This window comes from Suillus bovinus (assembly GCF_016758785.1).
Source record: "Suillus bovinus strain UH-Sbo-P2 chromosome Unknown EDB93scaffold_48, whole genome shotgun sequence".
NCBI lineage: Eukaryota > Fungi > Basidiomycota > Agaricomycetes > Boletales > Suillaceae > Suillus > Suillus bovinus.
Genome location: NW_024542104.1, coordinates 62,051 through 89,927, shown reverse-complemented (window position 1 = coordinate 89,927; position 27,877 = coordinate 62,051). Strand labels below are relative to the sequence as shown.

General features: G+C 47.5%; 9 protein-coding genes across 9 annotated transcripts; 5 read left to right on the top strand and 4 right to left on the bottom strand.

The window, feature by feature from the left end:
• The first annotated feature begins 7 nt into the window (after window positions 1-7).
• EDB93DRAFT_639459 (uncharacterized protein) lies at window positions 8-2,291 on the top strand. The gene is made up of 3 exons (XM_041456944.1): window positions 8-220; window positions 278-919; window positions 979-2,291. The coding sequence occupies exons 1-3, from the start codon at window positions 113-115 to the stop codon at window positions 1,792-1,794; spliced, it is 1,566 nt and encodes a 521-aa protein (XP_041305414.1). The 5' UTR covers window positions 8-112; the 3' UTR covers window positions 1,795-2,291.
• On the top strand, window positions 2,192-6,299 carry EDB93DRAFT_1241801 (phosphatidylserine decarboxylase-domain-containing protein; the record flags this gene model as incomplete). Its single annotated transcript, XM_041451925.1, is given in 14 exon segments — window positions 2,192-2,400; window positions 2,471-2,753; window positions 2,807-2,977; window positions 3,595-3,721; window positions 3,767-4,042; window positions 4,067-4,169; window positions 4,220-4,386; window positions 4,406-4,522; window positions 4,727-5,058; window positions 5,118-5,247; window positions 5,300-5,437; window positions 5,498-5,829; window positions 5,889-6,078; window positions 6,136-6,299. 14 exon segments carry the CDS (start codon window positions 2,192-2,194, stop codon window positions 6,297-6,299), a joined length of 2,739 nt encoding a protein of 912 aa, XP_041305413.1.
• A 584-nt stretch (window positions 6,300-6,883) lies between these two features.
• Window positions 6,884-8,433, top strand: EDB93DRAFT_639031 (uncharacterized protein). Its single transcript, XM_041456942.1, has 6 exons — window positions 6,884-7,002; window positions 7,060-7,394; window positions 7,459-7,595; window positions 7,658-8,000; window positions 8,046-8,121; window positions 8,177-8,433. The coding sequence occupies exons 2-6, from the start codon at window positions 7,203-7,205 to the stop codon at window positions 8,296-8,298; spliced, it is 870 nt and encodes a 289-aa protein (XP_041305412.1). The 5' UTR covers window positions 6,884-7,002; window positions 7,060-7,202; the 3' UTR covers window positions 8,299-8,433.
• Window positions 8,434-8,779: 346 nt separating this feature from the next.
• Window positions 8,780-10,009, bottom strand: EDB93DRAFT_639621 (uncharacterized protein). The gene is made up of 5 exons (XM_041456945.1): window positions 9,806-10,009; window positions 9,521-9,752; window positions 9,407-9,464; window positions 8,916-9,351; window positions 8,780-8,858 (listed from the first exon to the last, which is right to left on the bottom strand). Exons 1-4 carry the CDS (start codon window positions 9,819-9,821, stop codon window positions 9,148-9,150), a joined length of 510 nt encoding a protein of 169 aa, XP_041305411.1. The 5' UTR covers window positions 9,822-10,009; the 3' UTR covers window positions 8,780-8,858; window positions 8,916-9,147.
• A 2,670-nt stretch (window positions 10,010-12,679) lies between these two features.
• On the top strand, window positions 12,680-16,198 carry EDB93DRAFT_639299 (uncharacterized protein). Its single transcript, XM_041456943.1, has 9 exons — window positions 12,680-13,188; window positions 13,247-13,294; window positions 13,353-13,546; window positions 13,600-13,917; window positions 13,973-14,081; window positions 14,139-14,447; window positions 14,498-14,645; window positions 14,701-15,381; window positions 15,439-16,198. The coding sequence occupies exons 1-9, from the start codon at window positions 12,861-12,863 to the stop codon at window positions 15,977-15,979; spliced, it is 2,676 nt and encodes an 891-aa protein (XP_041305410.1). The 5' UTR covers window positions 12,680-12,860; the 3' UTR covers window positions 15,980-16,198.
• Window positions 16,199-16,749: 551 nt separating this feature from the next.
• EDB93DRAFT_1252614 (uncharacterized protein) lies at window positions 16,750-18,380 on the bottom strand (the record flags this gene model as incomplete). Its single annotated transcript, XM_041453307.1, has 14 exons — window positions 16,750-16,854; window positions 16,910-16,967; window positions 17,023-17,245; window positions 17,302-17,436; window positions 17,485-17,553; window positions 17,608-17,673; window positions 17,732-17,763; window positions 17,819-17,832; window positions 17,895-17,923; window positions 17,980-18,016; window positions 18,076-18,090; window positions 18,143-18,162; window positions 18,213-18,245; window positions 18,308-18,380. 14 exons carry the CDS (start codon window positions 18,378-18,380, stop codon window positions 16,750-16,752), a joined length of 909 nt encoding a protein of 302 aa, XP_041305409.1.
• Window positions 18,381-19,793: 1,413 nt separating this feature from the next.
• On the bottom strand, window positions 19,794-22,077 carry EDB93DRAFT_1089520 (major facilitator superfamily domain-containing protein; the record flags this gene model as incomplete). Its single annotated transcript, XM_041446214.1, has 13 exons — window positions 19,794-19,973; window positions 20,025-20,045; window positions 20,107-20,407; window positions 20,455-20,601; window positions 20,651-20,895; window positions 20,944-21,039; window positions 21,094-21,124; window positions 21,172-21,227; window positions 21,277-21,352; window positions 21,411-21,454; window positions 21,512-21,600; window positions 21,728-21,835; window positions 21,888-22,077. 13 exons carry the CDS (start codon window positions 22,075-22,077, stop codon window positions 19,794-19,796), a joined length of 1,584 nt encoding a protein of 527 aa, XP_041305408.1.
• Window positions 22,078-23,235: 1,158 nt separating this feature from the next.
• On the top strand, window positions 23,236-23,487 carry EDB93DRAFT_1041398 (uncharacterized protein; the record flags this gene model as incomplete). The annotated part of the gene is made up of 1 exon (XM_041444561.1): window positions 23,236-23,487. A coding segment is annotated over one exon (252 nt), but the record flags the coding sequence as incomplete, so codon positions are not given.
• A 1,673-nt stretch (window positions 23,488-25,160) lies between these two features.
• Window positions 25,161-27,640, bottom strand: EDB93DRAFT_638863 (major facilitator superfamily domain-containing protein). Its single transcript, XM_041456941.1, has 14 exons — window positions 27,368-27,640; window positions 27,208-27,315; window positions 27,135-27,143; window positions 26,993-27,081; window positions 26,892-26,935; window positions 26,768-26,843; window positions 26,659-26,714; window positions 26,580-26,610; window positions 26,432-26,527; window positions 26,143-26,384; window positions 25,947-26,093; window positions 25,598-25,898; window positions 25,516-25,536; window positions 25,161-25,464 (listed from the first exon to the last, which is right to left on the bottom strand). Exons 1-14 carry the CDS (start codon window positions 27,555-27,557, stop codon window positions 25,285-25,287), a joined length of 1,590 nt encoding a protein of 529 aa, XP_041305406.1. The 5' UTR covers window positions 27,558-27,640; the 3' UTR covers window positions 25,161-25,284.
• Between the last annotated feature and the right edge of the window lie 237 nt (window positions 27,641-27,877).

The following is a 27,877-nucleotide window of genomic DNA, read 5'->3' as shown; positions in this document are numbered from 1 at the left end:
TTCCAGGCAAGACTCGGATCACGTTTTAGGCGCTGACTAAATCGGAAAATTTACTTCGAATTTTCATAACCTCCCACTCACTCATATCCGTGTTAACCGCCGTGTCAAGAGTATGGAGTACGAAATCAAGCCTAAACCACTATTCCTATCCCTTGCCGAAGAACTCCGGATCTATATTCTAAGCTTTCTTTCTTGCAGAGATATCCTCCGTTGCACATCCGTGGGTCATTGTCATTGTCCTAAACAGAATTTCATACTGAGTCACCAGTCCTTTCAGGTATGCAAGGCCCTTCGACAGACATACATATCGTCTTCCGAACTCCAGTACACCGTCGAACTCAGCGGTCAATGCTTACTCCCTGTCTCCACGAACGATCACACCCCTATTTCTGAGCGCCTATGGCGCTTGAGGGATAAAGCTCACGCATGGTTCAAGTTTAATGCTTATGCTTTCCGAACGGTCACCCCACCAGTCTTGTATCCTGAGAGGCTAAAACACATCACCGGTGAACATCTCTACTCGTGGGACCACCAAAACAACTTGGTCACCGTCAGCACAATGCCATCCAAACTCTCACAACGAACGATCAAGCACAACTGGTCACCAAGAACGTTGTGTCCATTTCCTTTGCAAGTGAAGCAGAATACATTGATGGATCCAGCACAAAATCTGTTCGCCATCATGCATGTTATCAACGGGGTAACCTACATTTATCTAGCAACTCTGGATGGTCGTGTTCACCCTCACGCTGCTGAACCGGCGCTGGTTCTAGAGTCGCCCGTATATGAATGGCAGGCGAAGCTCAAGTGTTATGGGAGGCATATCGCTGTGTGGCACGACTCTTGCATTGATGCTTTGAGGTCTTTGACGACGTGGCAGCTGCACATTTGGGACTGGCAGCAGTCGACAACATCCAGCGTGAGTGTTCAGCTTGAGTCGCAAATGGTTGAAGAATTTAAAATTGAATTCTAATTTAGAGTGTCCTCAGCAGCGGAGTACAAGGTCCAGGTTGCATCCCCGCCAGCTTTTGTTTTCTCGGAAACGACAGGTTGCTCGTCGTCGGCGAAGATTTGAAGCTGTATTCGATCGAGGATATGTCCAGGACGCCACAATTGCTGGCGTGTTTCCTGTTGCCTTTCCCGTTGGTGGACTTGGAGCACTTCTTTCAGGGTGAGCATAGCTCACATCCGCGGACGCAAGCCCAGTTGGTGTACACCCCAGACCCTGAACATAGACTGCTATGCCTCACCTCGTCAAAATTTGATGACGAACCAACAATCTTCTTCATCTCCACAAAGATCTTCTTCGACATCGACCAAGCGGAGGCACCAACGCCATTACCATGGGATCATTGGGGCCCTAGACATGTTCGCGTTTTCAAGTATAAAGACCGATCCGAATTCACAGTTCACGTCAGCGGCAATCGAGTTTTGCTGGTGAACGAGATAATGCCAATGACAAAGGAATATGAGTTGCGTATGATGGACTTTAGCCCGCTGGCCGTGACGAATAGGCGAGGTTTAGGACGAGTGGTGGAAGAGCGATCTACCGTGTCGGTGGTCCATGGTGGTTCCAGTGATGGGTCGCATGGATACAGTAGCAATTGGTGCTCGACGATTGAAACGTCTTTGCCTTACGTTGAGGTTGTATCGGATAGGAAGATTGTTGGTGGGTGGTTGCAGAATGTATGGATGGATGATGATAGGGTATATTTGCTGCTTGCGTTCGGGGCTGTGAACGGACCATATATAGGGCCGTTTGAACCTAATAAGCTCGAGGTTATTGATATTTAGGGCTTGGTGTAGCACGAGCGGAAACCCACGATCATTTATTTTCACTAGCGGCATGACGTTCGTAATGGCAGCTGATTATCACGCTTAACTTGAAGCTGCTTAAACCCTTTGGGCCACAGCTGCTGCCTTTCTTTCATCTCCATTTACACCTCCTCGTTTATTTTTGACTTGAAACAGTACACACCGGTAGCACTGTTTGGCGTGGCTGTCCAACAACGCTGGCACCTAGGAGAGGAGTTTCTCGTAACCTGACAGCTTCTAGCTGTGCCACAGGAGGTCCTCGGGCCTCTATATCAACCCTGAACTCCTCCGAGTCTTGTCGTCCTTTTCAACTATTAGCCCGACATCGTCGTTGGACTCGTCAAAACTCATCTCACTACCACCACCGTAACTCAATATGGCACCGGCCGTGCCCAAGAAAGCCCAAAAACTTGGGCGCGCCCTCAAATCCGCAGCCCGCTTCCCGGGCCGTGGTAGCGGCCGAAACCACTTCTCTCCATCCCCAGGCGAACAACCAGTCGTCTTCCTTCGCGTTCAAGTAATTGGTTGTCGTAACCTCGCCAGGGCTCGAAATGGCGCACAAGCAAAAGAGGGCGACCTCAATCCGTGAGTCCGACTCTGCTACTCTCGTCATCATACACGACGACCCTGACTTCTTATGATCATGTGATTATAGTTTAGTCGTCGTTTCCCTACTCAATAATCGACACCACACTCCTGTCCTCAAACGCACTCCTAACCCGTCCTATGCTGCTAAAGACGCCACCTTCGACTTTCCTATCTATCTATCTCTTGCTGATAGGCTAGGGTCCGTCGAACTAGTCGTCTGGGACAGGGACACCTTGAAATTGAAGAAAGAATACGTCGGAGAAGTCGCGCTTACTCTCGAGTCCTGGTTTCGGGACGGTGATGAAAATCTGCTTGTCGATAGCCTAGGTTTCTCAGCTGAAACTAATCAGGTGCGTTCCCCTCTTCCATATCCATACAGCTCCGTATCAATACGAAGCTGTAGCCACGCCCTGTAAGCCTCGTATCGACACGTGCAAACACACATGCATCTGGAATGGCAGTAGTCAAACTTGGTTTCGTTGCACCTCCTGGTGTACAATCCCCAATGGCTTTTGAACGTGTCTTTGCTGAGCTCGTAAAACGATCCCGCCCGAGTCTCGTTTCTGCCCCTCCAGTACGTCTCGCGTGTTTCTTCTTCCTTTCCCGATTAAATATTTCTCATAGACAGAAGGTATCGGCACCATGCGATCTCATTTGTCAGGCCCAGCATACGAAGACGATGGTGGAATCAGTTCTGATGAAGAAGACCAGGATGATGATGATGTTGTAGAGGAAGGAGAAGTAGAGGATGAAGGCCTCTACCTCTCCCATCTTTACCTCTTTCCATATCTCTCACAAGATGAGACTCACGAGATCCGAGAACCCGAGATAGCACGTCCCACAGCGGCACCCTACGACCTCCCGCGTCTTCATCTTCCTTCCCCGACATTCTCCCCTGTCCAATCCCAGGAACAGGAACCTGAGACAGCGCGTCCGTTACCTCCTGTTCCGCCCACTACGCCCACCACCACAATTCCACCTGTTATGCCCAGCACCACGTCTACATCGAAAAGCAGACTCCCAAAACTTTTCCCCCGTCGGCCCAACCTCCTCACTTCACCATCCTACGACACGAATGCTCCTCCTACGAACCGCTTACACCGACGATCAGTGAGTGCGGGTGCTCTTGCTCCTCTCCCCTCTCCTGCATCACCGGGTCCTTCTAGTGCCGTCAGTCAGACACAGAAAAAGAGGTTCCGAACATCTTGGGCAAGCAAAAAAGTAGACTACAACTTCTCCACTTCAAACTCAAACGACATAGTCGGGATCGTGATGCTCGAGATACAAGGCGCGACTGATTTGCCTAGGTTGAAGAACAGTGCGTTACTTATTGTCGTTTACGTCCGTCGTTGACTCTTTGTAGTGACCCGCACCGGCTTTGACATGGATCCCTTCGTAGTGATCTCTTTCTCCAAAAAGATTTTTCGTACGCGTATCATCCGGCATTCCCTCAACCCCACCTGGGACGAGAAACTCCTCTTCCACGTACGTCGATACGAGACGTCATTCAAGGTCCAAATGACGGTCCTTGACTGGGATAAGTTATCGAGTAACGATCACGTAGGCGATGTCTGGTTAGACGTCGGCGAACTGGTCAGAGATGCGCCGCAGCCTGATCCGCGGACAGGGTTGTATGCAGGTGTGTGCGGGAAGAACAATGCAGAAGGAACCGGAGAAGGAAGGGAGATGAAGCAGTTTTGTATGCCCTTGACGACGGCGAAAGAGATGGCTTGGGAGGCGAAGCATAATCCTACTATTTCCTTCCGGTACGCTCGTCTTATCGCCTACTATCTTCATCTCTCAAGTTTTGTGACAGTGCAAAATTCCAACCCTATGCCGAGCTTCGTCAGCGATTTTGGGCACAGTATCTGAAGCAGTACGACACAGATGATACTGGTGCCATATCGCGCGTGGAACTCACCTCTATGCTTGATTCTCTTGGCTCGACACTCTCTGCGCAGACTATCGACTCCTTCTTCACTCGTCACCTGCAAACGACCAGCAGAAGACGAACTAACCTTGGAAGAATCGATCCAATGTCTAGAAACAGAGCTCGTGCGGCCCGCATGCGAAAAGAAGAGGATCGACACTGTAGATGCCTTCATGGACAGAGATATCAGTGCATCTGCATCAGAGTCGATCACGCCTGGAGAAGAAAACCTAACGCTTGGGCGGCCGTTCTTGGGCGGCCTGGATTTCTCAGGTCCGCCCTTGAGCGCAATATTCGGGGAGGAGTCGCCTACGGATTTGGCAGGGTTGTTTGTGACGGAGCCGAGTGATAGACCGTTATTGCGTGTCTGTGTCCCGGAGCCGTCGTCTACAGCGTCGACGTCTGGTGGCTCTAGATCCAATAACTCGAGGCAGGACTCTGCTTCGTCGTCTGATCCCGACGATGTAACTTCAACCCAGGTGTCCTCCTCAGACACCTTTGAGCGGGTTATCAATATCAAGAATTGCCCGTTGTGCCATCGACCACGATTGAACTCAAAAGCGGAGATGGACATCATCACACATCTGGCTATATGTGCTAGTCAGGACTGGGCGAAGGTGGATAAGATTGTTGTGGGGAACTTCGTGACTGCGAGTCAGGCACAGAGGAAGTGGTATACGAAGGTTATTTCGAAGGTGTCGAATGGGAACTATAGGATTGGAGCTGTGAGTCGCAATAGCTGTCGTGTTGCTTGGTTGGGTCGTGCTGATTATGTATCTCTTAGAACTCGGCGAACATCATTGTGCAGAATCGGATGACGGGGCAGCTGCAGGAAGAGAAGATGCAGGTGTATGTTCGGCTCGGAATTCGGTTATTGTATAAAGGTGCCAGAGGGAGGATGGAGGGTGCACGAGGTTCGCACATCTATATTCATATCTGTTGTTCTTCCAACATGTCTTATTTTAGCTCGTCGACTTCTCAAGTCGTTATCCATCAAACAAGGCGCTAAATACGACTCGCCAGAATCTGCTCGCGATATTCCAGGTTTCATCGAGTTCCATGGGCTTCAAGTCAATGAGATCTTGGAGCCGATAAGCTCTTTCAGTATGATTTTTTTTTACCTCCCCTATGCGTATCCCCACTGACTTTATTTTGGTTTGTCAGAAACCTTTAATGATTTCTTCTACCGTAAACTCAAGCCCTCCGCCAGACCCACCGAAAGCCCCGACGATCCCCGCCGTCTCGTTAGTGCCGCCGACTGTCGTCTCATGGTATTTGAAACTGTCTCGGAAGCTACAAAGCTTTGGATCAAAGGCCGCGAGTTCAGCATTGCGAGATTACTGGGCGATGCGTACCGTGATGAGGCGGAGAGATATGTGGGTGGGCCTCTGGCGATTTTCAGACTCGCACCTCAGGATTATCATCGGTTCCATGTTCCTGTGGATGGCAGGATTGGGGAGATCAGGGATGTGAAGGGGGAGTATTATACTGTGAACGTGGGTGTTTTTGCCTTTGTTTTGATTGAGTGGGGACTAATGCGCGGTGACGTGATTAGCCCCAAGCAATTCGGAGCGCACTAGATGTCTATGGAGAAAACGTGAGAAAGATCATACCTATCGATAGTCCACAAGTTGGGCGGGTCATGGTGGTTTGCGTTGGTGCGATGATGGTGGGGAGTATCAAGGTGACTGTTGAAGAGGGGCAGGATGTCAAGCGCGGTCAAGAACTTGGATATTTTGCTTTCGGTGCGCAATCTCTCTGTATTCCGTGTACTCGTTTTCTGAATGAATGTGTCGATACAGGGGGCTCGACGATCGTCGTCTTATTCGAGCGGGGAACTGTGGAATGGGATGAGGATCTAGTGATCAATGGGAGAGCGTGTTTGGAGACGTTGGTCCGAGTGGGGATGGGGATTGGAACTTGTAAGCGGCACAGTCCAAGTCACAGTCACAGCGGTAGGGTATGACCTTGAATTATTTTTTGTGAACGATATTACTAGTATACATGATGATCTTATAGTTGGTTATATATCTATCGTATTCACTAGAGATGGGGCAGTGATATTTATAGCTTCCGTCAGATATTGTTCATTTCCAATTCAAGAAGTACTGAAACAGTGTATAGCCTCATCACCAGGTACTACAGGCTATGTCCCCAAAACAGCCTCGAGCTCCAGCTTACTTATATTTAGCGGTGATATCGAATCCTCCTTTCCACAATTTCCATCTTCTGATCTTCTAAATCATTCTCATGGTGAGCCAATTCTATATCATTCATCTTCCTACTAATCACTTTCAGTTTCACCAACGCGAAGAACGTCTCCGTGATCGCCGCGAACAATTCGAAGAGCGTCTCAATGATCGCCGCGAAGCGCTCGAGGAGCGTCGATTCGGACATGGATGTCACAGAGACCATTCAGAGGAGCGCCGATTCGAACATGGACGCCACAGAGATCATTCAGAGGAGCGTCGACATGAACGACATGAAGACCATCGCCGCGACCCAGATCAGCGCCAGTACTCGCCCCCATCAGGAGGATTAAGCCGGGCGGATTTCGTCTCTGATGAGGAATTTCAGAGGATGATGCATGGAGGCGGCGGGTTCGCACAACCGCGCATGGGAGGTGATCATATCGGTCGTGAGGACTTTGGTGAATGGGATCGTCAGAGGTGAGTTTATCTGATTTGTGTGGCACGATATGAACTGATGATGGGGGATTCGACTAGACCACCTCAGGACGACGGTTACCAAGCATCATATCCGCAGCAGTCCGCCCCTTACGAACAGCGCACATCTGGCTATGAGAGCGGTGCATATTCTCAGCCTTCTCGTAATCAGTATGCTGTCCCAGAATCGCTAGAGCCGCACCATGGAAGCAACGTGTACGCATCACCTACTGGTGCTCCTGGTGGACCACCCAGTCGTGCCCCAGCGGGAGGTTATGCTCCGCCTCCCGGGCCACCGCCTTCAGCTACTAGACCTTCATATGGATACGATGCTCCTCCTCAAGGAGGATCGGGACAAGGCGCTGCGAGTGATTATTACAACGGACCTCCGCCAGGTATGATTAGACTATCTAGTATCGCTTCTCTTAAATTAACGGCGGAGCAGGCCGATCACCACAGCCATACTCGCGCACCCCAGATAACGCAACCGCTTATGATGACTCCCCTAACCCACCTCCCTACCACCCTCAATCCTCGGGCGGGTTCGACGAGGAGAATTACCAATCTCACTTCTCTGCTCACGATCAGGCGTATGGGTAGGTCATTTCTAATAAATTTCCTATCGAATCGAGCTAAATTTAAATGTCATTTCTTGTAGTTCTGGTCATGATGACAGGCCGATGGCGAGTGATGCTATCGGTGCAGCTGCCGCTATCGAAGCGCTGAAGATCACAGCTGCAAATAATCAGTCAGGTGACAGGCCGCAGCAGGGAGGTAGACCACAAGGTGGATTCCATCCCGATGCGGACGCTCCGCATGCGAGACCATCTGCCGGCCTTGCTTCTGGTGCGCACCAGTCATCAGACATGGGTGGGAGACCGAGTGGTGGAAAGCCTCAGGGGCGGCCGCAGAATGCGGAATATGACGACGAGGACGAGGATGAAAGCCCGGCTGATAAAGCACAGGCTCCTAAGGGAGGTGGTGGCATGCAGGACAAAGTCGTAAGTTTCTTTACTATCTTTAGGGTTATATGCTCAACCACGCAGATTGCCCTGGCGATGGCTCAGGCAGGTAAGCTTTTCGACAAGAAGGGCGGAGGGGACAGCCAAGGAAAGTCGCAAGGTGAGTTTTGCTGCCTGATATTCCATCGCTTGCGCTGATGACATGCCACCAATAGCTATGCAATCAGCTGCGGCGACTGCAATGCGCTTAATGGGAGAGTACAAATCGACGGGTAAGGTAAACATGGAGCCAGGGGAGATGCAGAAGCTTATGGGGCTTGCAATGTCGCTGTTTTGAAGTGAAAGGGGCACAGAATTCGTGATTGATCTTGCAGTTATATAACTACAACTCGAAGACATTTGATACGGTCTCGGTTTTTGAGCAGTCTGATTATACACGATGAGCTTCATGCATGATTTAACAAAGTTGTTGGTTTTTTGCTTGGTGCTACGTTCGTCCGATCACCATGTTGCCAGGGAGTTGTGCGTCACATTGAGGCATAAACAAAGTGACTCTTAAGTTGGGCCCGTCTCATTGAGCACATGGAGTCCAAGGCTCGGGGTTTTGTCAACTGCCTGGTTGATCGCAAGTCAAGTCAATTAGCCTGAGGTCTAGGATTCGATCTCTCCCTACTACAAGCAAATAACAGATCAGACCCAGATAGCACCCAATCACAGAACTTGACATACCACCATCTAGCGATGTCTGTAATCCTCGAAACTGGCGCCTACGTTGGAGCGCGCTCCAAGCCGCGACGAGACGGGTGCATATTTGTGCTGGCCGTAACTGCATCCACGCGGCCGCAGGTGACCTGGAACTAGTAACGCGGGCGCCGCCTGGAGCTCGACCGTTAGATACTGATAATGCAAAGCACAAAGACGTCAGCTCCTTTCCGCGTCGATGTTAGTTCAAACCTGTAACAATTTTTCAGACGAGTGGTACACATCCAAAAGTAATTCCATCGTTGTTGTAGATTCCATGTTGATCGATAGGGTGAAGGAGTGATATCCGAATGAACATACACGAGGCTGACTGAGCAGGAACATTGAAGGTGTTGTTGCACAGGTACGATGAAGCTTGGAATGGAGACAAAACACGAATTTTCCTGCTTCCTGCAGAGCACCAAATAACCATCAACATCTCGTGTCACACACTACTGCTAGCTGATACATGCACGCGCTCTTGAAAAGCGATTGAGGTCATACCAGTTGCTGCGTCGGAGTCGGCCACGAGCTTAGCGTGGTATTCGCGAATGCCAAGGATCAGGCGTGGTCCCAGCACAAACGACTGCATGTCCGCCGAGATCTGAAGAAAGTTATAAAAAGTCTCAACCCCTAGGGAATTTTGGTCCTACAGAAATGATTGATTATGGTCCCATTCTGAGGTAAGGGAAATATTGACATACCGCTGAGATTATTGGAGATAAATAATCAATGAGGGCAAAGCAAGAAACAGCAAGAGCGCTACCACATCCGATCCTTCAGCTAAAAAGGGAACCATGATCACAATATCAGCTTACCTCGCAAAGTAAACCATCTGAATTTTGATCAACATCGTGAAACAGTCCCCGATAATACCTCCTGCCGAATGACGTCGCAGTTCGCGGAAGTGTTTTATAGCAATCCAAACTGCGAGGCATAGTGCGAGGACCTCCCACACGGTACCGAGTATCCAAGTCATGGAATACAGAAGTAAGACATCTCCCACAAAGTTAATCTGACACAGATAAGTGCCAAAGAGAATAAGTTCCTCTGGTATCTATCAATGAGCCCCATGCGCATTTTTTATCCACAATCGAGCGTACCCTCTGAAGTATGCATCGTTGCTATCACGATGACCACTCCAATCAAAAATGTTGATAGCCAGAAAGGCGACAACAAGGAATATCAGGATCTTTCTGGATCCCTTGATACATGGCATGTAACTGAGTGATGATGATGACTCGTAGTATGTTTGCAGTCAAGTCAGTATCACTGAGTTCTCGCAATGCACTGAGCTCACCCCATAGCATCGCAAATACCAAACATGCTCGTCCAACTCTGTACGGCAAACATAATCCTGGCCTGATGAATGCAGTCAGTGACCAGTCTCGGGTAGCACAACTCCAAACAGACTCACATCTGTGGCAGTATAGCATGGCGGTCATTAGCGAACCAGTAAGTTAGTTAACAGATACACCCACTGCTACAGGGCACCGCAATTAATTGAAGGTGGATAGCAGGCATGTGTGCAGAAGACTCACTATATCTGTCAGTGAGACACTCGGAGCACCGTCTGTATGCCATTGGTCAGAAGAAGCAAAGACAGTGAATGTAATAAAAAGACATACTTAGTACGGACATGCTGATCATGAGAGATAAACAATTAGCACGTCGTCGACTGTTTAGCCTTCTGAACATACGCAGAATATAAGATTCCAAGGTAGCGCGCCTAGGATACTTTCAAGTCAGCACGACATGGCAACCGCGACAAACAAGATACATACACCAAGATACAGAAATGTCATTAACGACCAACGTTGCCTCTGTAATTAAATGTACTTGAATGTGTCTTCCTTTGACATGGGACTCTACACACCCAGACCAATTCGACCTATAAAATCGTTCTTAGAGAAATGGCCGCTCTGGTAATAGCATTGACATACCTCTTGTCCAAAAGCGAGTGCTGAAAATAATTGTAGGGTATCAGCAGTCCCTTAATATCATCATGCTCACCCCAATCATAGGTCACTCCAACAAAGGCGGCAGCTGCGAAAATGTAGTCAAGGTCAGATTGAGACATCTTTAACATCCGACTGCCCTCCACGAACTTGCATAATAGCTGTAAACCCGATTTGCATCGATGATCGGCCACCAAGTGGGATCATTTGAGACTATGGTCATATTAGTACTAGAGAATGTGTGTGAGTGAGAGGTAAATTTGGTTAATGTATGACGATGGCATTCGTGCTAGTTATACCACCATCCAGTGCATAGATCACCGAAACGACACCAGCTGAGGGATGAATCGATGATGACCGTTCTTGTTTTGATTGGATTGACCGAAGTAGATATTTTCATGCGGTAAGTCAACCCACATAATAGATATCGGTCACGATATATCTGCACGATAGAAGCACTCGAACACCGCAAAAGATTGATCAAACATCAAGAACTGCCATCGCCTCGTTTCCACCGTCATTCTCGATATCTTTGCTACACGTGTTTGACATATACTGATCATGGCGCATCCATCAAAAAGGCTGTTCCCTTTCTTTGTCTCGCTGCATCGTTATCGGCATGATGTTAGATTAGGGATGTTAGCTATTATAAACAGGGGAGATTCACAGGAAGCATCACATCCTTGTACCTTGGCTATTGATACCTCCCTGCGAGTACATCTCAAAATTTGATCTCATCTTTGAGCCGTCTGTCGCTTCATGCGCATCCTCCCAGCTTTCCCTCGGGAATTGGGCTATCGTATCATCAGGATGCTAGAAATGGTGAGCGCATGATAGTCCATTTGCATCATGGCGTTGGCGCGGCAGTGAGAAGCTCCAGGTTTCATCAGAGATGTCCTGGTTGATATCCCGTGATTGATGTGAGATGAAGATAAAACATCACCCCTAGATAAAAAGAGCGTTGGGATAGGACAGAGATAAAACAATGCTCAGACGTACAATGGCTGCAGGGGGGGAACGTTCTGTCCTCACACCATCAGAAAGTTAGAGATTTTAATAACTCGCCGTGTCATAGAGCTACCAATGGGGACCATCAATACTTATTTCAATGAAAACCGATCTAAAAGGTGCCAAACTGAGACCATCATGCGACTGATGCCTTTCCTTGACTCACGCTTTCGTAGGGTAGGTGGATTGAAACGCCGTCTAGATTTCACATGAATCAGCTACCATAACGATGCCAGAGATAACACCAATGAACACCAATGTCTCGGAACTCCTACTGACAATCAACGGATAATGGCGAGCGAATCTCAGAATGCACAGGTTGTGTTGTTCTTTGGTGTAGATGGTAAATATCGCTTTCTGGTGAGCGCACCAGAATAAGAAAATAACAGAAATAGAGCACTGAGAGAAAAGAAAGTCGAACACACCACAGAAAGCCCGATGCTCATTTTGTAGTTGATAACTCACTGCGGATACTCACATTGTTCCGAAATGAACATCAGCCGCGTCTCTGCCTTCATCTGGGGACTTGAGTCTAGGAACGCAGTTAGGGCCTAGGATTAGCCTAGGGCGGCTGATTGAAAACTAACGCAAATTTAACGCACCACGGTCCACGCTAGATTGTACAGTCATTCCCCAATTGATGTTTTGAATTGGTGTGGTGGGCGGTGTAGCCCGTGAAAATGCTTGCCTACGATATAATCTCATGACCAAATGTCTTGAGGGTACGCGAGGAAGTGAAGGTTGGTGCGATCCAAGAAATTTGACTGGTCGTCACCGCTATAACACGGCCTGGGGAATGCAAATTGAAATGTGTAGACATTTTGCTAGTGACTCGGGGACTCGGATGCTAACTGGTACAAAGCACGACATCGATGATCAGATAGCTATGTTTCATGGATAATCAAGAAGGAATTAGTATTCGGTTGGTGGACAATGAGGAGTGTGTACTCGCTTAGTCAGGACCACTTATATTAGACCTGCCCTGAAGAATACAACAGTATCGATTTTGCACCTCAGGCACCCCTCTTGGTTTGATGTGCTCTTCCTTCGAATGATAGGATGTGGCGCAGAAGCGCGGACCATTAAGATTTATGTAGGCAGTGGTCTCGGACGCGCCGCTTGAATTGGTTTTCAATCCCTTCGAACAGGACAACTTCAGAGTTTTGATCACTTTACATTAACACGTTCCGCCATGTCAACACCACAGGACCTTCCCATGACACCCCTGCCGCTCACATCGCAACAACGCGATGAGATTGATCGAGACTTACTCGAGGCCACTAGCACCTTCCTGAAGATTATCAATGAAGATAAAGAGGCCACCACATCGGATTTCATGTTCATGGCGATCATATCACAAACTCTCTTCAGGACCAGTATATTACTCAATCGCGAAAACATGAAGGACAATCTTGATCTGGACATGGCACTGGAGGAAACACTACAGAAACACCCTCAATTACGGGCAATCATCCGCCACGCCTGTCAGACGCGCTCGTTCTCTCGCATCGCTGACCTGAGTGAGCGTTCGTGTCAGTACCATAGATGTCTCTCTGTTGACAGTCACCGTAAATGCAGAAATATTCCAAAAACACCAAGCTAGCGATCCCGTGCAGTCGTCTCAAGGTGAGAGACTTTTATCTTATAACATCTGCAGTCACATCTCAGGTCAGTTGTATCCTAGTTGAGGACCGGCCAGACCTTCTTTACGATTCATTCGTCAGACCTTACGTTGGCAAGGCTGTGGACGGTTTCTATGAGTACCTGAAAAATAACGACATGAAGTTCACGGACGGTGGCATGCAGAGGCCATACTATGCTAAGTTCTGTTCGATCGTCCAAAGTTCTGGTACAGGAAAATCAAGACTGATGACAGAGGTCAGCGTTTTACACTTCATGGTCGTATCAGGTGGTTAAAGCATCGAATCTAGCTCCGGAACAAAGGCGTTATTGTTTTGTACATGAACATTCGTGATTCAAGGGATCGGGGCTTCCCTACGCGAGACCTAGTGCCCGCGCGTATATTGACGGAAGACACGGACTGCACTCAAGCCGAGTATACCGCTCGTTGTTGCGCCTTCTTTACAGCCATATTTGAGACGCTTCGGGAAGATCTGGACAGTAAACTGCCTCGGCTGCGCTCCAGCAATCCTGATCCTGTAGTCAAATCATGGAATGACCAGATGTGCGATATGCGCTCAAACGCCCGTTCCGAGTTCTTTCAGAAAGTTCATTCTCGATATCAGGAGGTGAGCAGGGAAAATCGTAGTCTCTTGACAGATCGACTAAAGAAGTTCGCAACAGACCCTTGCGAAGATAAAAATACCAAATCCCGGAGAGAAAATCGATGTGAACCCCGCTGCACCAACGGCGGAGGAGACCGCCCTAAAGTTAGGAAGTATGTCTCTCGCAGGTAATTGCTGTAATATTATGCGCAATCCGGCCATCCAAGCTGACGCTGCGTAAACAGACGAGAATATAATGGCGCCGAAATTGGAAGGCGAATCGTTCGTCACGACATCTTATGACAACATGCTGATGGTTCTGCAACGCATATTTACCGAGAAGAAGGGTGAGGTTTCGAAAAATGATCCCAAACTCGTGATAGCATTTGACGAGGCCCACCCTCTGAGCAACATGAGCAGAAAGGGCTTTCGTCCATTGCATATAATTGGCAGGATGATCAACTGCTACTCCAACAGAACCATTGCACCGGTCTGGGTCGTCTTTGCATCCACGACCTCGCAAGTGGTAGATTTTTCAGCGCCCCAGTCGATCCGTAAGTACCTGCCATACGCTGCCTGTTTCCAACCTTGAATAATCTGGCAGATGATTCTCTGCGCGTAGCGGTAGGCGGCCAACTCACCTATCCGCCCTATACCCATCTTGGTTGGGACCAGAATGCAGATCCTCTGTTTGGTACATCGGCGAATAATGTTGCGAGCTTTGATCACATCGTTGGATTCGGTCGCCCACTGTTTGTCCTTATGTTTTGTATTCTCATTTTCAATCTCTTTGATGACCATGAATAGATGGAAGTCAATCGCAGGGAAACATGCTACCACCAATATTTTGGAACTGGCTGCCCAGAAACTCTGCAAATCGAAGGGATTTGACGCGAATGATGCGAACCAGGCTCTTGCTATTCTGTCCCAGAGATTCGGTCTTGACATTTGCTTCGGTCACCCCGACGCTGTGTCGTATCTCGAAAAAGCAGTAGCTAGCTATCTGCGTATATGCTTCTCGACGACCGAAGATAGGATGTGGACCTTCACCGGTTATCCATCAGAACCCATTCTATCTTGCGTCGCAGCAATTAAACTCCATGGGAAGCCTCAAGATCTGAATGACGTTTTGGGGACCTTGAACAAAAAAGTTGATGGTGGGATGGTCGAGATAGGGCAGAGCGGGGAGTTGGTCAGCAGGCTTTTGCTGCTTCTCGCTAAGGATCTCTTTGTCCGCAAGGACCCTCCCGAAGGCGTGATCCGGGATTTATACTATGACGGAAGTGGGGATGCGGAACTGATAGACTGCAGAAAGGTCTCCGTCATCGATTTCCTCGAGTACTTATTTGGCCAGACGTTCTGGTCGAGGACGGTTGAGGAGGCCAAGGCAGCTTTTCAGCATGCTTACATCAATTTCTCGCACTGGATATCTATGACAGAGTTCATCTCACCGCCAGTTCCCGATCAAATTGATGCTGATTCGTTGAGGTGAGCAAGCTTCCAGGCATTGCGATATTACATTCTAAGACCATCACCTCTGTATAGCGCTAGATGCAGCGCCAAAGAGTGGACTTTGCGACACTGGCATCGCACAAGCGCGGTCCAATGCTGTCATCTGCAGCCGCTCGTCGACAAGATGATTCCAATCTATTTTGACGATCCTGCCCTCGGCTCCGATGATCTCAATCGCGTCTCACAGATGTTCATTTCCGACAAGGCGGGGAAGAATTGCCATGAGCATGACTTGGGGTTGGTCACTCGCACGCATGATTCGATCCAGTGCCTATCGAATCTCCCCTACATCGCTCTTCTTCTTGACCTGAATGTGAAACCAAAGCTCAGTGTCACGTTCCCAGAGAAGGAGCCAAATCACGCTGAAACGGATCGATGTCTGCGGATCTACGCTTCGGGAATAAGCCAAACCACATTTCCATTCTTGAACCAACATCCCGAAGTTGCAAGCCGGCTGCGTGGGCTTATCTCTCGGCAGAAGGAGGCACCATCCCAAACCACTCTCGAAGCCCTGGTGAAATTTGGGAGTACTGCTAGGCTACGCAACTTGCAGTGGGAATTACAAGATGCATGATAATTCAATACAACTGGGATAATAACTAAACGATTGCACGTATGTTTCTGTGTATAATAGATCATGATTGTAGTGCTGCTGGTCTGTTCGATCTTTGTGACCTTGTAGTTTTACGATTCTTCATTTCACCTTTTCACTTCATCAGCTGTTGCAATCCTCTACTCGGTGATTGGTCACCACAACTGAGTCGTTATGGAACTAGACGCATTCCACAAATGGCGTGTTGCGCGAACCATAAATACAGCTATCACTGCTGAAACGAGAAAATGACCAGACCCTATCTGGACGTGGTTAAGCCGCATCTGCTTTGTAAAATGCAGTGGGACCAAGATATTGGTTGAAATATTATTAATGCCAGGACCTATAGCAAATGATTCGAATAAATACTACGACGAAAATATTGCCCAGACTCACTACACATGTCTCATCGAAATGATCTACTTCAGGACACCAAATACTTTAACTATGATACACAAATACTGCGACGAGGCCGGCATAGAGACAAAACACGAATTTCCTGCTTTCTGCAGAGCACCAGATATCCATGAACATCCTTTTTTTTTTTTTTTTTTTAATTCATATTTATTGTCCTTTGGGGTCGAAGACCCTATGTCGGACATAGCCCTTTTCGCGGGGGGCTTACTCCCGCCTATCTATCGTATGTCATGAACATCTTGTGTGTCACACACTACTGCTAGTCGATACATGCACACGTTCCTGGAAAGCGATCGAGATCATACCAGTTGCTGCGTCAGAGTCGGCAATCGAGCTTAGCGTGGTATTCGCGAATGCCAAGAATCAGGCGTGGTCCCAGCACAAACGACTGCACGACTGTCATGATCTGAAGGAAGCCATTTTCTAGCGAAATTTCGGTCCTGTAGAAATGATGAATCACCGTCGCATGCAGAGATAAGGGCAAGATTGACATACCGCTGAGAGTGTTGGAGAGAAAATAAGAATGAGCTCGAAGCAAGAAACAGCAACAAAGCTAACACGTCCGATCCTTCAGCGAAAAGAAGACAATGATCACAAGATGGACTTACCTCACAAAGTAAACTATGTGAGTTTTGATCAACACCACGAAAGAGTCTCTCCCTGCTGGATTACGTCGCAGTTCACGAAAGTGATTTACAGTAATCCAAACTGCAAGACATAGTGCGAGGACCTCCCACACAGTTCCGAGTATCCAAGTATTAGAATCCAGAATTAAGATATATTCCGCATCGTAAATCTGGCACTGATAAGTGCCGGAGAGAATAAATTCCTCTGGTATTCATCAATGAGCCCCATGCACGTTTGTTTTTATCGACAATCAAGCGTACCTCCTGAAGTATACATCGTTGTAATTACGCTTACCACTACGTCGTAAATATTGACAGCCAGGAAGGTGACAATGAGAAATATGAGGATTTTTCTGGATCGTTGATACATGGCATACAACCGAGTTATGATGATGACTTGCAGCGTGTTTCAGTCAGGTGAATATATCCCTGAGGCGCAAATACCGAGCTCACCCCACAGCATCGCAAATACCAAAACACCCGTCCAATCCTGTATGGCATACATAATCTGGCCTGATGAATGCAGTCAGTGACCAGTCTCGGGTAGCACACTCGAAACAGACTCACATCTGTGGTAGTATAATGTGGCAATCATTAGTGAACCAAGAAGTTGCTGAACAACCACACCCACTGCTACAGGGCACCACGATCAAATATGGGTGAAGAGCAGGCATCCGTGAAGAAGACTCACTGTATCTGTCAGCGAGACAGTCGGAACATCGACTGAATGTTGTTGGTCAGAGGAAGTGAAGATAGTAAATGTAATATGGAGACGTACACAACATGTACATGCTTATTATGAGAGATAGGCAATCAGCACGACACTGACTGTTTAGCCTTCCGAACATACTTACGCAGACATTAAGATCCCGAGGTAGCGCACCTAGGATGTTTTAAGTTAGTACAGAGTGGGAACCGCGACAAACAGGATGCATACACTAAGATACAGAACTGTCATTAGAGACCAGCGTTGCCTCTAGAATTAAGCGTATTGTCATGTGTGTTTGTGTTCCCTTGACATGGGACTCCACTCACCCAGATTAATTCGACCTATAAAACCATTCTTAGCGAGATGCCTGCTCCGGTCATAGCATTGACATACCTCTTGGCCGAATGTAAGTGCTGAAAATACTTGTAGGATATCAGCAGTCCTTTTATATGATCATGCTCACCCCAATCATACGTCAGTCCAGCAAAGGAGGCAACTGTGAAACCGCAGCCGAGGTTAGATTGTGCCAGCATCAACATCCGACTGTTCTCTACGAACCCACAAAATAGCTTTCAATACGATTTGCATTGATGGTCGGCCACCAAGTGGGATCATTTGAGACTATGGTCATGTTGGTGGAGAATGGGTGTGGGTGAGAAGCAAAATCAAATTACGTATGATGATGGCCCATCCGCGCTGGTTATAACAAATTTAAGTAGATATTTTTGCATGAAACAAGCTATGTAGAAGATGTCAAAACGTATTCAGAGGTTCACGCTCTGAAACCTGTTTTGAACACCTGTGACCCCATGTATATAATTGAGACGTAAGCTGGCGTGAGGACATCGGCGCTAACGCAGCCTATCCTGCATCCGCCGTGCGAACCTTTGTGCTCGTCATACACGATGAGCACAAACATATCGGAGGCGCGTTTCCACAGTTGCTAATATGAAAATGTTGGTAAAATATTCACAACAATTACATAACAATTCAACACGTGCACCGTGCTCAACTGACATTAAAAATTCAGGCATTTGCAGAGTACCTAAAGTTATGGCTTATAAGCCAATATGACACATAATACTGCCAGCATCAGAAGTCGCACGACACTGATCTGGCAGACACATTTTGCGATGAACATAATAGTCGAATGTCCGAATTTTGTAACGGTGGAGGTATTGAATAAACTGGCCACGCTCCGCATCAGATCGGGAATGAATCATTGAGTCAAGGCGTGAATCATAGAGAATAATTGAACAGTGTCGTAAAACGTATGCACTGTGTGTCAGAAGAACGAGATAGATGAATTTGCCATCGGGTGGGTATGAGCCATACTCCAAATTTCTATGTTTGGTTGGCATACTCAAATGGATTGGAAGGCCGGCGAAGCCAGTCGATTCCTGCGTTGATTTCTGTAGATATTGGTGAGTCAATAGCTTCTAAGGTGAAGATGGCTTGCTGAGGCGCCAGAGAGGTTAATATCTTCCATACGCATATTCATGGATTCGCCTGCTCACAAAAAGTAATGTCCGACATGCCAGATTCCCCACAAGGGTTGTTCGATTACGACGGATCGTATGATGCATAATATTTCAGTGTCTGTGCTGAGGCTACTGGCTCGTCGACAGAATCTTAGGGTGGTTGGGCTGGTCTGAGGGTAGCTCGGGTAGGACGCGTGCAGCTAGAGCTGCCTGGTGTGTAGGACTGATCGCGAATTCGATCGTGTCAGACCGGCAAAACTTTGAATAATACTTGCCTCAAACATAATTTGGTTGTTCTATGATATGCGCCACTATGTACGTGATCGCGATGAAATAAACAGGTCATTTCATTAAGAAGGGAGAGGCGATTGGTTGTGAAAGAATATTTGGAGCGAGAATGAGGGGGTGAAGGTGGTGGGAACGAAGAAGAGAGATCAGGCTGCGCTCAGCTCGACGCGTGATGCTAGAAACTTCCACAGGCTCCGTCCTAAAGCAACTTTCTGTTCTGGTGTGCGCGATGTGTCGATGACGTTGAACATTTTGAGAATTAGGTTTTCATATGTCTAATGCCCAAGGGTACCATCAGCGACATATCCCCAATACCTTTTACGACTTGCTATTCTCCAGCTCTTCCCCCACTTGATAACAATGAGGAAAGTCATCGTAATGGCAAGCCCGACGAAGCCCGCAGATATGAACGTGTTCTGGTAACCCATGTCAAGCCAAGGGGTGATCCCATATCCCTGTAAGAATACGCGTCAAAATGTTAAGGTGAAGAAAGTGTTTGAACCTACAATAGCAAATGAAAGGGTGTTCTGCGTTCAAGGAAACCCATATTCGGTATGAGTGCAAAATGCGACGAGTTGGCGTACTTACGCGAACAAGGATCACAGCCATCATCACCTCCCCACTCATATCTTTATATGAATCTAGGGCGTAGTTTATAGAGAGTGAAGAGCCAATACCAGTCGAGCAAGAAATAATGCCCATGCCAAAAACGAGGCCAACCCAGCTGATGCCCTTGGACGCACCAACTCCCCAGAGGATGAGAGAAGCTGGACACAAAAGAAGCGATACGACCATGAGCCAAAGGCGATGCTCTGGCTCTCGGATACCCCCTGTTCGACGAGCATATCTCACAGCAAATCGATCACCCACCCACCCGCTATAGAATGTTCTGCGCCAATGTCAGAGATATTACTAGCGCAACTCAGAAAAATTTACCCAATAAACATGCCAATCAAAGGGCCAAGGTATGTCAATCCGACAAAGCTTGCTCTGAAGTTATAGGGTTGTTCACTGAGGATCAGTGAACAAGTGGCATTTAGGACGTTATACCACACGAGACATGTTCCATACTGAAACCCTGCCCTATTGAAAAGTTAATTCACGTTCTCATCATTTCCAACGGACAGCTTACCAGAAAATGACAGGGAAGCGCAGCAGAATCACAGGACGGTACGTCATCGTGAAGAGCAGCTTGTTTGAAGCATACCGCCCACCGAATAAAGCGAGCCGTTGCGAATATGTTTTAGGTGTGCCTGACAAATCCCCAGAGGAGACAGGAGATGAAGTAGTCGACACCTTGTCGTCTTTCTCGGTACCTGCTTTGGTGCTGAAGTGTACGGCTTCTGTCGCTTCGCTCGTGTTGCGTATGAAGTTGGTCTACACTTAAGCATCAGCAATAATCAGAACTAATTACATATGGCGTACCTCTTCCATAAAGAAAAACAATACTATGAGGGAGCCGAAGTTTATGATCGCAGCCCAGTACATCACCCAATGCCATCCTTGGCCATCGTATATGAACTTGTTCAAAGATTAGGACAAAACTCAGAAATCGATATGAAATTCAATACCCACACCAGCGATGAGTGGTGCAAAGTAGTTCGACCTACTCGCGAGGTCAGCACAAGTCAAAGTTATACACTCAAGACCGACCCAAACAGGAAAAGCGTGTAAATTCCAATATACGTTCCACGCTCATGCGCAAAAAACTATTTGGGTGAAATCAGCTTTGAAAAACAGACATCATGGCGTGCTTACCACATCTGCAATGCTGACTTCGCATAGACTCTCGACAGGAGTGCAGAGATAACCCTGCACAATTTTGCTGGCGATCCTGGTGGAAAATGATCGAGATCACCGAGTGGCTTTTTGGCTAAAAATGTGCTGCATACCACTGGCCTTCCGTCTTAATGTACGGCGTCAACAAACAAATGGCCTACAAAAAATTATTCAACCTTCAAGTCGTCGTCATCTCGTTGTCGCAGGCTCTTACAGTGTTGCCAAGGACTGAAATCAGATATATAGCACGCTTTCCGAAGGTAAGAGCGAGTGGTTGATTTATCAGCGCTCCCCAGCCTAAGACTGGTATTTCAACGTCATCTGACCGATCACGAGGGACAAAAGATGACGACTTACAAAGAAACACTTTTCATGCCAACGACGATACTATTGAATATAAACGTGGTAAGAAATGTGGAGACAAGCTCACTGTATCCTGTACCAGCATTAAGTGTTGCAAGAGGTATTCCTGTATCATTGGAAATAGGCTGCAAGATAGAGTACAGCACGGTCGTCCCGATGCCAATAGCGCTTGTGTCTGTAGACCGAGTAAGAATTCAATACATCATCTGTCAGTCCTTAAAACACACATATCATCACGCAGATGATCTGCAGAAGTTTCCGACCTCTACTCCAGTTCAGGGGATCATTGATATCATTGGAGGGCGTCGGACTGAGCACAATGGCACTATCATTCCCTGCGTGCGCAACCGTCGTTTTCTCCTGGACGTCGACAAGGTAAACTGATCCAGGCACTACGGAATCATCGATGTCGTGCATGATGAAAAACGAAGCGGGGAAACCTTCCAAGTCGAAATTTTTTGACAGCGGTGAACAACTTCATTATATGAGCGAGCCGATAAGAAGCTAAATTCGGGAGAAGCATAAATCTAACTTTAGACCGTGACTAGAGATAAGTATTCTCGTAATGGACTGACGGAGGGCTTTCGCGGCTGCTAGTGCTGAAAGCACTATATGCTGGAGCATATATGAGCCTCCTAAGAATGCATGGCATTTCCTTAGTTGCAATATCTGATATATATCGCACATATCAATGAGAGGAGACTCGAGTCACTCTGAACGATCTGTCCTCGACGGAAACAAAACTTTTATCATCACTACTATGGAGAAAAGATATGAGACGCACAGTTTACAGCACTTCTCCTGCGGCAGTGCACATGAGAGTGACATGACATCACTTGAATAGACGGGTGGATGTTCCTTCGGAGTTCCATGAGAATCGGGGTATTAACAAGTAGAAGATAAGGTGTGCAGCATGCTTCAATCAGCCAACGATAGCGGAGGATAGCGGGCTAATGTCAGAACTGTGGGATGAAGTTCTGATGAACGCGTGTTCGGTTCTGCAAAAGTTGGTCAAGTGCAACGCATAACAAGCACACACAACCACCAAAAACCGAAAACCGTGCCACTTGAGATCATGAGTTAAGGAACGCTCAAAGTTGGCACACATCGCACACCGCATACGACGGCAGAGGCAGTGCCTAGCAGAGACCCGGTCTGGATTCGGCACTGGTATCATCACTACGTTTCCTGTTTCAAATGTTCAAGCCAACACAATAATCTCACACCTTGCTCAAACCAGGACTGTAGTAGGTCATACAGACACAAGAAATGGTTGTTTCAAAGTACTGGGGGCTTAGTCTACGATGCAATGATCTCAGTGACTTCAGCATCCAGCTTCAATCTGCGTGAATCCCTAGGAGCATGATGGCGTCTACAATGAGGGCTTCATACGTTTGTTTTGAGTTTGGTTGATGATTAGGGCTTCTCATGCGAATCAGACAGCGATAATCCTTCAAGCTTCAAGTCAAACTTGATTTCAAAGAGTGGAAAGCATCCGTCACTGATGAACGGGGAAGCAGAGCTAAGTGTTTCTGTATTGTCATCGATTTTATCTCTAATACCTTCATCTCAAGCGTTGAACACCTTCCAGAAGTGATTCTTAGTGATTTCGCGCCCATGATCTTGGGTGTGTACCACCCTCGTTTGTTTCTCGTGACAACCCCATCACATGAGTTCAACACGCATTTCAGCCCTCCTGGCTTCCCTGATCCTACGAAACGCAGAGACAGGGTGTTTAGGCTCCACGACCAATGGACGGTCGAGGAGTTCCAGGAGTGGTGTGCCGGCATCGCACAGGAATGGGGGTACGATTTGGATACTATTGGCCATACACAGGAGATTGGTCAGTGGGGCCAGGGGATGTGAGCCAGGTCGCTGTTTTTGAGCGTCTTGAAGTCGAGGCTGGGCTATGACACGTGAGTATACAGATGAAAGAAAGGTCAGAAAACCAAAAGGAGCAAAGGAGCATCATCTGTTGAAAACCTTCACTACGACGCGCATGCATGTTTGGCAGGTTGGCCGAGGAGATCGAGGCTATCAAAGCAAGGGCCAGATAATGGGAGATTGGCAGATGCTGCTAGATGGAGGTAGGCCTGGGGAGAAGAAGAGGATATCAGAATGTGCTCCGGAAGAACCGGCAGATGATTTGTTTGAGAGAGTCCTGTAGTCGGCGGAAGGATGACGACCGACCCGGGATTCGACTGAGGAAGCGGTTTGTATTCTTCCGACTCTGGCGTTGATCTTTTGTGGGACATCAGCAGGGACGGCAATGCATGGGGGAAGGAGTCCAATGCTTGGACAGGCGAGTCTTATGAAGACGACTTAGTTGACTGGAGCAGATGGAGCACTTTGTCCGCAGCTTGGGACTTTGATAGACCAGCCTGAGAATGAATAAGACTTGGTGCAATTCATTGGTATTAGTAATAGACATAAATCGGTTTGCTCAACGCTCGGTGGCGGCACCCTGTCCGTTCGGTACACTGCTCGATCAAGACCCATAAAGATTATTCGAATAAATACTACGACAAAAATATTGCCCAGACCTACTAACGTCTCATCGAAATCTACTTCGGGACACTGTTTTACAGCAATCCAAATTGCGAGACATAGTGCGAGGATCCGATCTCCCACGTACGTGATTCCAAGTATCCAAGTAATGGAACTCAGGAGTAGGATATCTTCCGCATAGTTAATCTGGCACCCGTGATCAGTGCCGGAAAAGATCAATGAGCCCCATACACGTTTATTCTCGTCGACAATCAAGCACGTGCATGAATCATTATGGCTACCACTCCAGGAATATGGCAATAAAAATATCTATATCCTTGATACATGGCATGCGACTGAGTGATGATGACTCCTCGTAACATGTTTCAGTCAAGTCAACATCACTGAGGTTGTCGAGCTCAACACCCAGCATTGGAAATACCAAAGCACTCGTCCAGCTCTGTACGAAGTGCATAATGCGGCTTGAAGAAAAGAATCAGTGACCAGCCTCAGGTAGCACACACTCCAAACAGACTCACGTCTGTAACAGTATAGGCAGCCATCAGTGAACCAAGAAGTTAGTAGAGAATCATACCCAATCCTACAGAACACCGCGATCAATTGGAGCAGAATAGCAGGCGTCTGTGCGGAAGAATATTTGTCAGCGAGACAGTCGGAAGAAGAAACAAAGACAGCGAATGTACTCTGGAGACATACTACCACGCATGCTGAGTGTGAGAGATAGATGATCAGCACGACATCGACTGTTTGACCTTCCAAACATACGCAGCAAATGTGACTGATCATATTGGTAGAGGATGGGCGTAGGTTGTTCTGTGATATGCGCCACCATATACACGATCGGGATGAAATAAAACCAATTGTTCATAAAACAGAGAATTGGAAGGGAGCGGCGAGTGGGTGTGAAAGGAGATTCGAAACGATAATGAGCTTGAGCTCGAGGCGATGAAGTTGGTGGGAACAAAGAAGAGAAATCAGACTGCGCTCAGTTCGACGTGTGGTGCCAGAAACTTCCGCAAGCTCCGTTTGCCGGCACCCTAAAGCAACTTTCGGTCCGATTTGCGCGATATGTTGATGACGTCGAGCATTTGAGAATGAGCTTGTTATGTGATGTGACTAATGCCCAAGGGTACCATCAGCGACATATTCCCAATACCTTTTACGACTTGCTATTCTCCAACTCTTTCCCCACTTGATAACAATGAGGAAAGTCATCGTAATGGCAAGCCCGACGAAGCCCGCAGATATGAACGCGTTCTGGTAATCCATGTCAAGCCAAGGGGTGATCCCATATCCCTGTAAGAACACGCGTCAAGATGTTAAGGTGAAGAAAGTGTTTGAACCTACAATAGCAAATGAAAGGGTGTTCTGCGTTCAAGGAAACCCATATTCAGTATGGGTGCAAAGTGTGACGAGTTGGCGTACTTACGCGAACAAGGATCACAGCCATCATCACCTCCCCACTCATATCTTTATATGAATCTAGGGCGTAGTTTATAGAGAGTGAAGAGCCAATACCGGTTGAGCAAGAAATGATGCCCATGCCAAAAACGAGGCCGACCCAGCTGATGCCCTTGGACGCACCAACTCCCCAGAGGATGAGAGAAGCTGGACACAAAAGAAGCGATACGACCATGAGCCAAAGGCGATGCTCTGGCTCTCGGATACCCCCCGTTCGACGAGCATATCTCACAGCGAATCGATCACCCACCCACCCGCTATAGAATGTTCTGCGCCAACGTCAGATATATTACTAGGTCAAGTCAGAAGAAACTTGCCCAATAAACATGCCAATCAAAGGGCCGAGGTATGTCAATCCGACAAAGCTTGCTCTGAAGTTATAGGGTTGTTCACTGAGGATCAGTGAACAAGTGGCATTCAGGACGTTATACCACACGAGACATGTGCCATACTGAAACCCTGCCCTATTGAAAAGTTAATTCGCGTTCTCGTCATTTCCAACAGACAGCTTACCAAAAAATGACAGGGAAGCGCAGCAGAATCACAGGACGGTACGTCATCGTGAAGAGCAGCTTGTTTGAAGCATACCGCCCACCGAATAAAGCGAGCCGTTGCAAATACGTTTTAGGTATGCCTGACAAATCCCCAGAAGGGGGAGATGAAATAGTTGACACCTTGTCGTCTTTCTCGGTACCTGCTTTGGTGCTGAAGTGTACGGCTTCTGTCGCTTCGTTCGTGTTGCGTATGAAGTTCGTCTATACTTAGGCATAAGCAGTCACCAGTACTATCACATATAGCATACCTCTTCCATAAAGAAAAATAATACTACGAGGGAGCCGAAGTTTATGATCGCACCCCAGTACATCACCCAATGCCATCCTTGGCCATCGTATATGAACTTGGTCAAAAATTAGCACAAAATTATAATAGACGTGCAATTTGGTACCTACACCAGCGATGAGTGGTGCAAAATAGTTCGACCTACTCGCGAGGTCAGCACAAGTCAAAGTTTACACACTCAAGACCGACCCAAACAGAAAGAGCGTGTAAAGTCCAATATACGTTCCACGCTCATGCGCAAAGAACTATTGAATGAAATCAGCTTGTTTGAATAAAACAGAAATCTTGGTGTGCTTACCACGTCTGCAATGCTGACTTCGCACAAACTTTCGATAGGAGTGCAGAGATAACCCTGCACAATTTTGCTGGCGATCCTGGTGGGGAATGATTGAGATCGTCGAGTGGCCTTTCAGCTAACATACCACTGGCTTTCCGTCCTAATGTACGGCGTCAATAGACAGATGGCCTAGCAAACATTAGTCAAACTTCAAGTTGTCGATTTCTCGTTGTTGCAGGCTCTTACAGTGTTGCCAAGGACTGAAATCAAGTATATGACACGCTTTCCAAAGGTAAGAGCGAGCGGTTGATTTATCAGCGCTCCCCAACCTGAGACTGGTATTTCGACGTTATCTAACCGATCATGAGGGACAATGATGACGACCTACAAAGAAACACTTTTCATGACAACAATGATACTGTTGAATATAGACATGGTGAGAAATGTGGAGACAAACTCACTGTATCCTGTGCCCGCATTAAGCGTTGCAAGAGGTATCCCCGTATCATTCGAAATAGGCTGCAAGATCGAGTACAGCATGGTCGTCCCGATGCCAATAGCACTTGTGTCTGTAGACCGAGTAAGAATTCGATACATCATCTGTCAGTCCTTAAAACACACATATCATCACGCAGACGATCTGCAGAAGTTTCCGACCTCTACTCCAGTTCAGGGGATCATTGATATCATTGGAGGGCGTCGGACTGAGCACAATGGCACTATCATTTCCTGCGTGCACAACCGTCGTTTTCTCCTGGACGTCGACAAGGTAAACTGATCCAGGCACTACGGAATCATCGATGTCGCGCATGATGAAAAACGAAGCAGGGAGACCTTCCAAGCAAACATTTTTTGACAGTGACAACCAACTTCATTATATGAACGTGGAGCCGATAAGGAGCTAGATTCGGACGAAGCACATATCTAACTTTAGACCGCGACTATATGAATCGACTAACGGAATGCTCTCGCGGCTGCTAGCCTTGCAAGTACGCTGAAGAATCTGACAAGCCTGCTGAGAATGCGTGGCGTTTCCTCAGTTGCAATGTTCGATATACGTCACATGGTATGCGGAGAATTGAGTCACTCCAGCACGATCTGTGCCTCTTGTCGTCGATGAAACCAAAAATC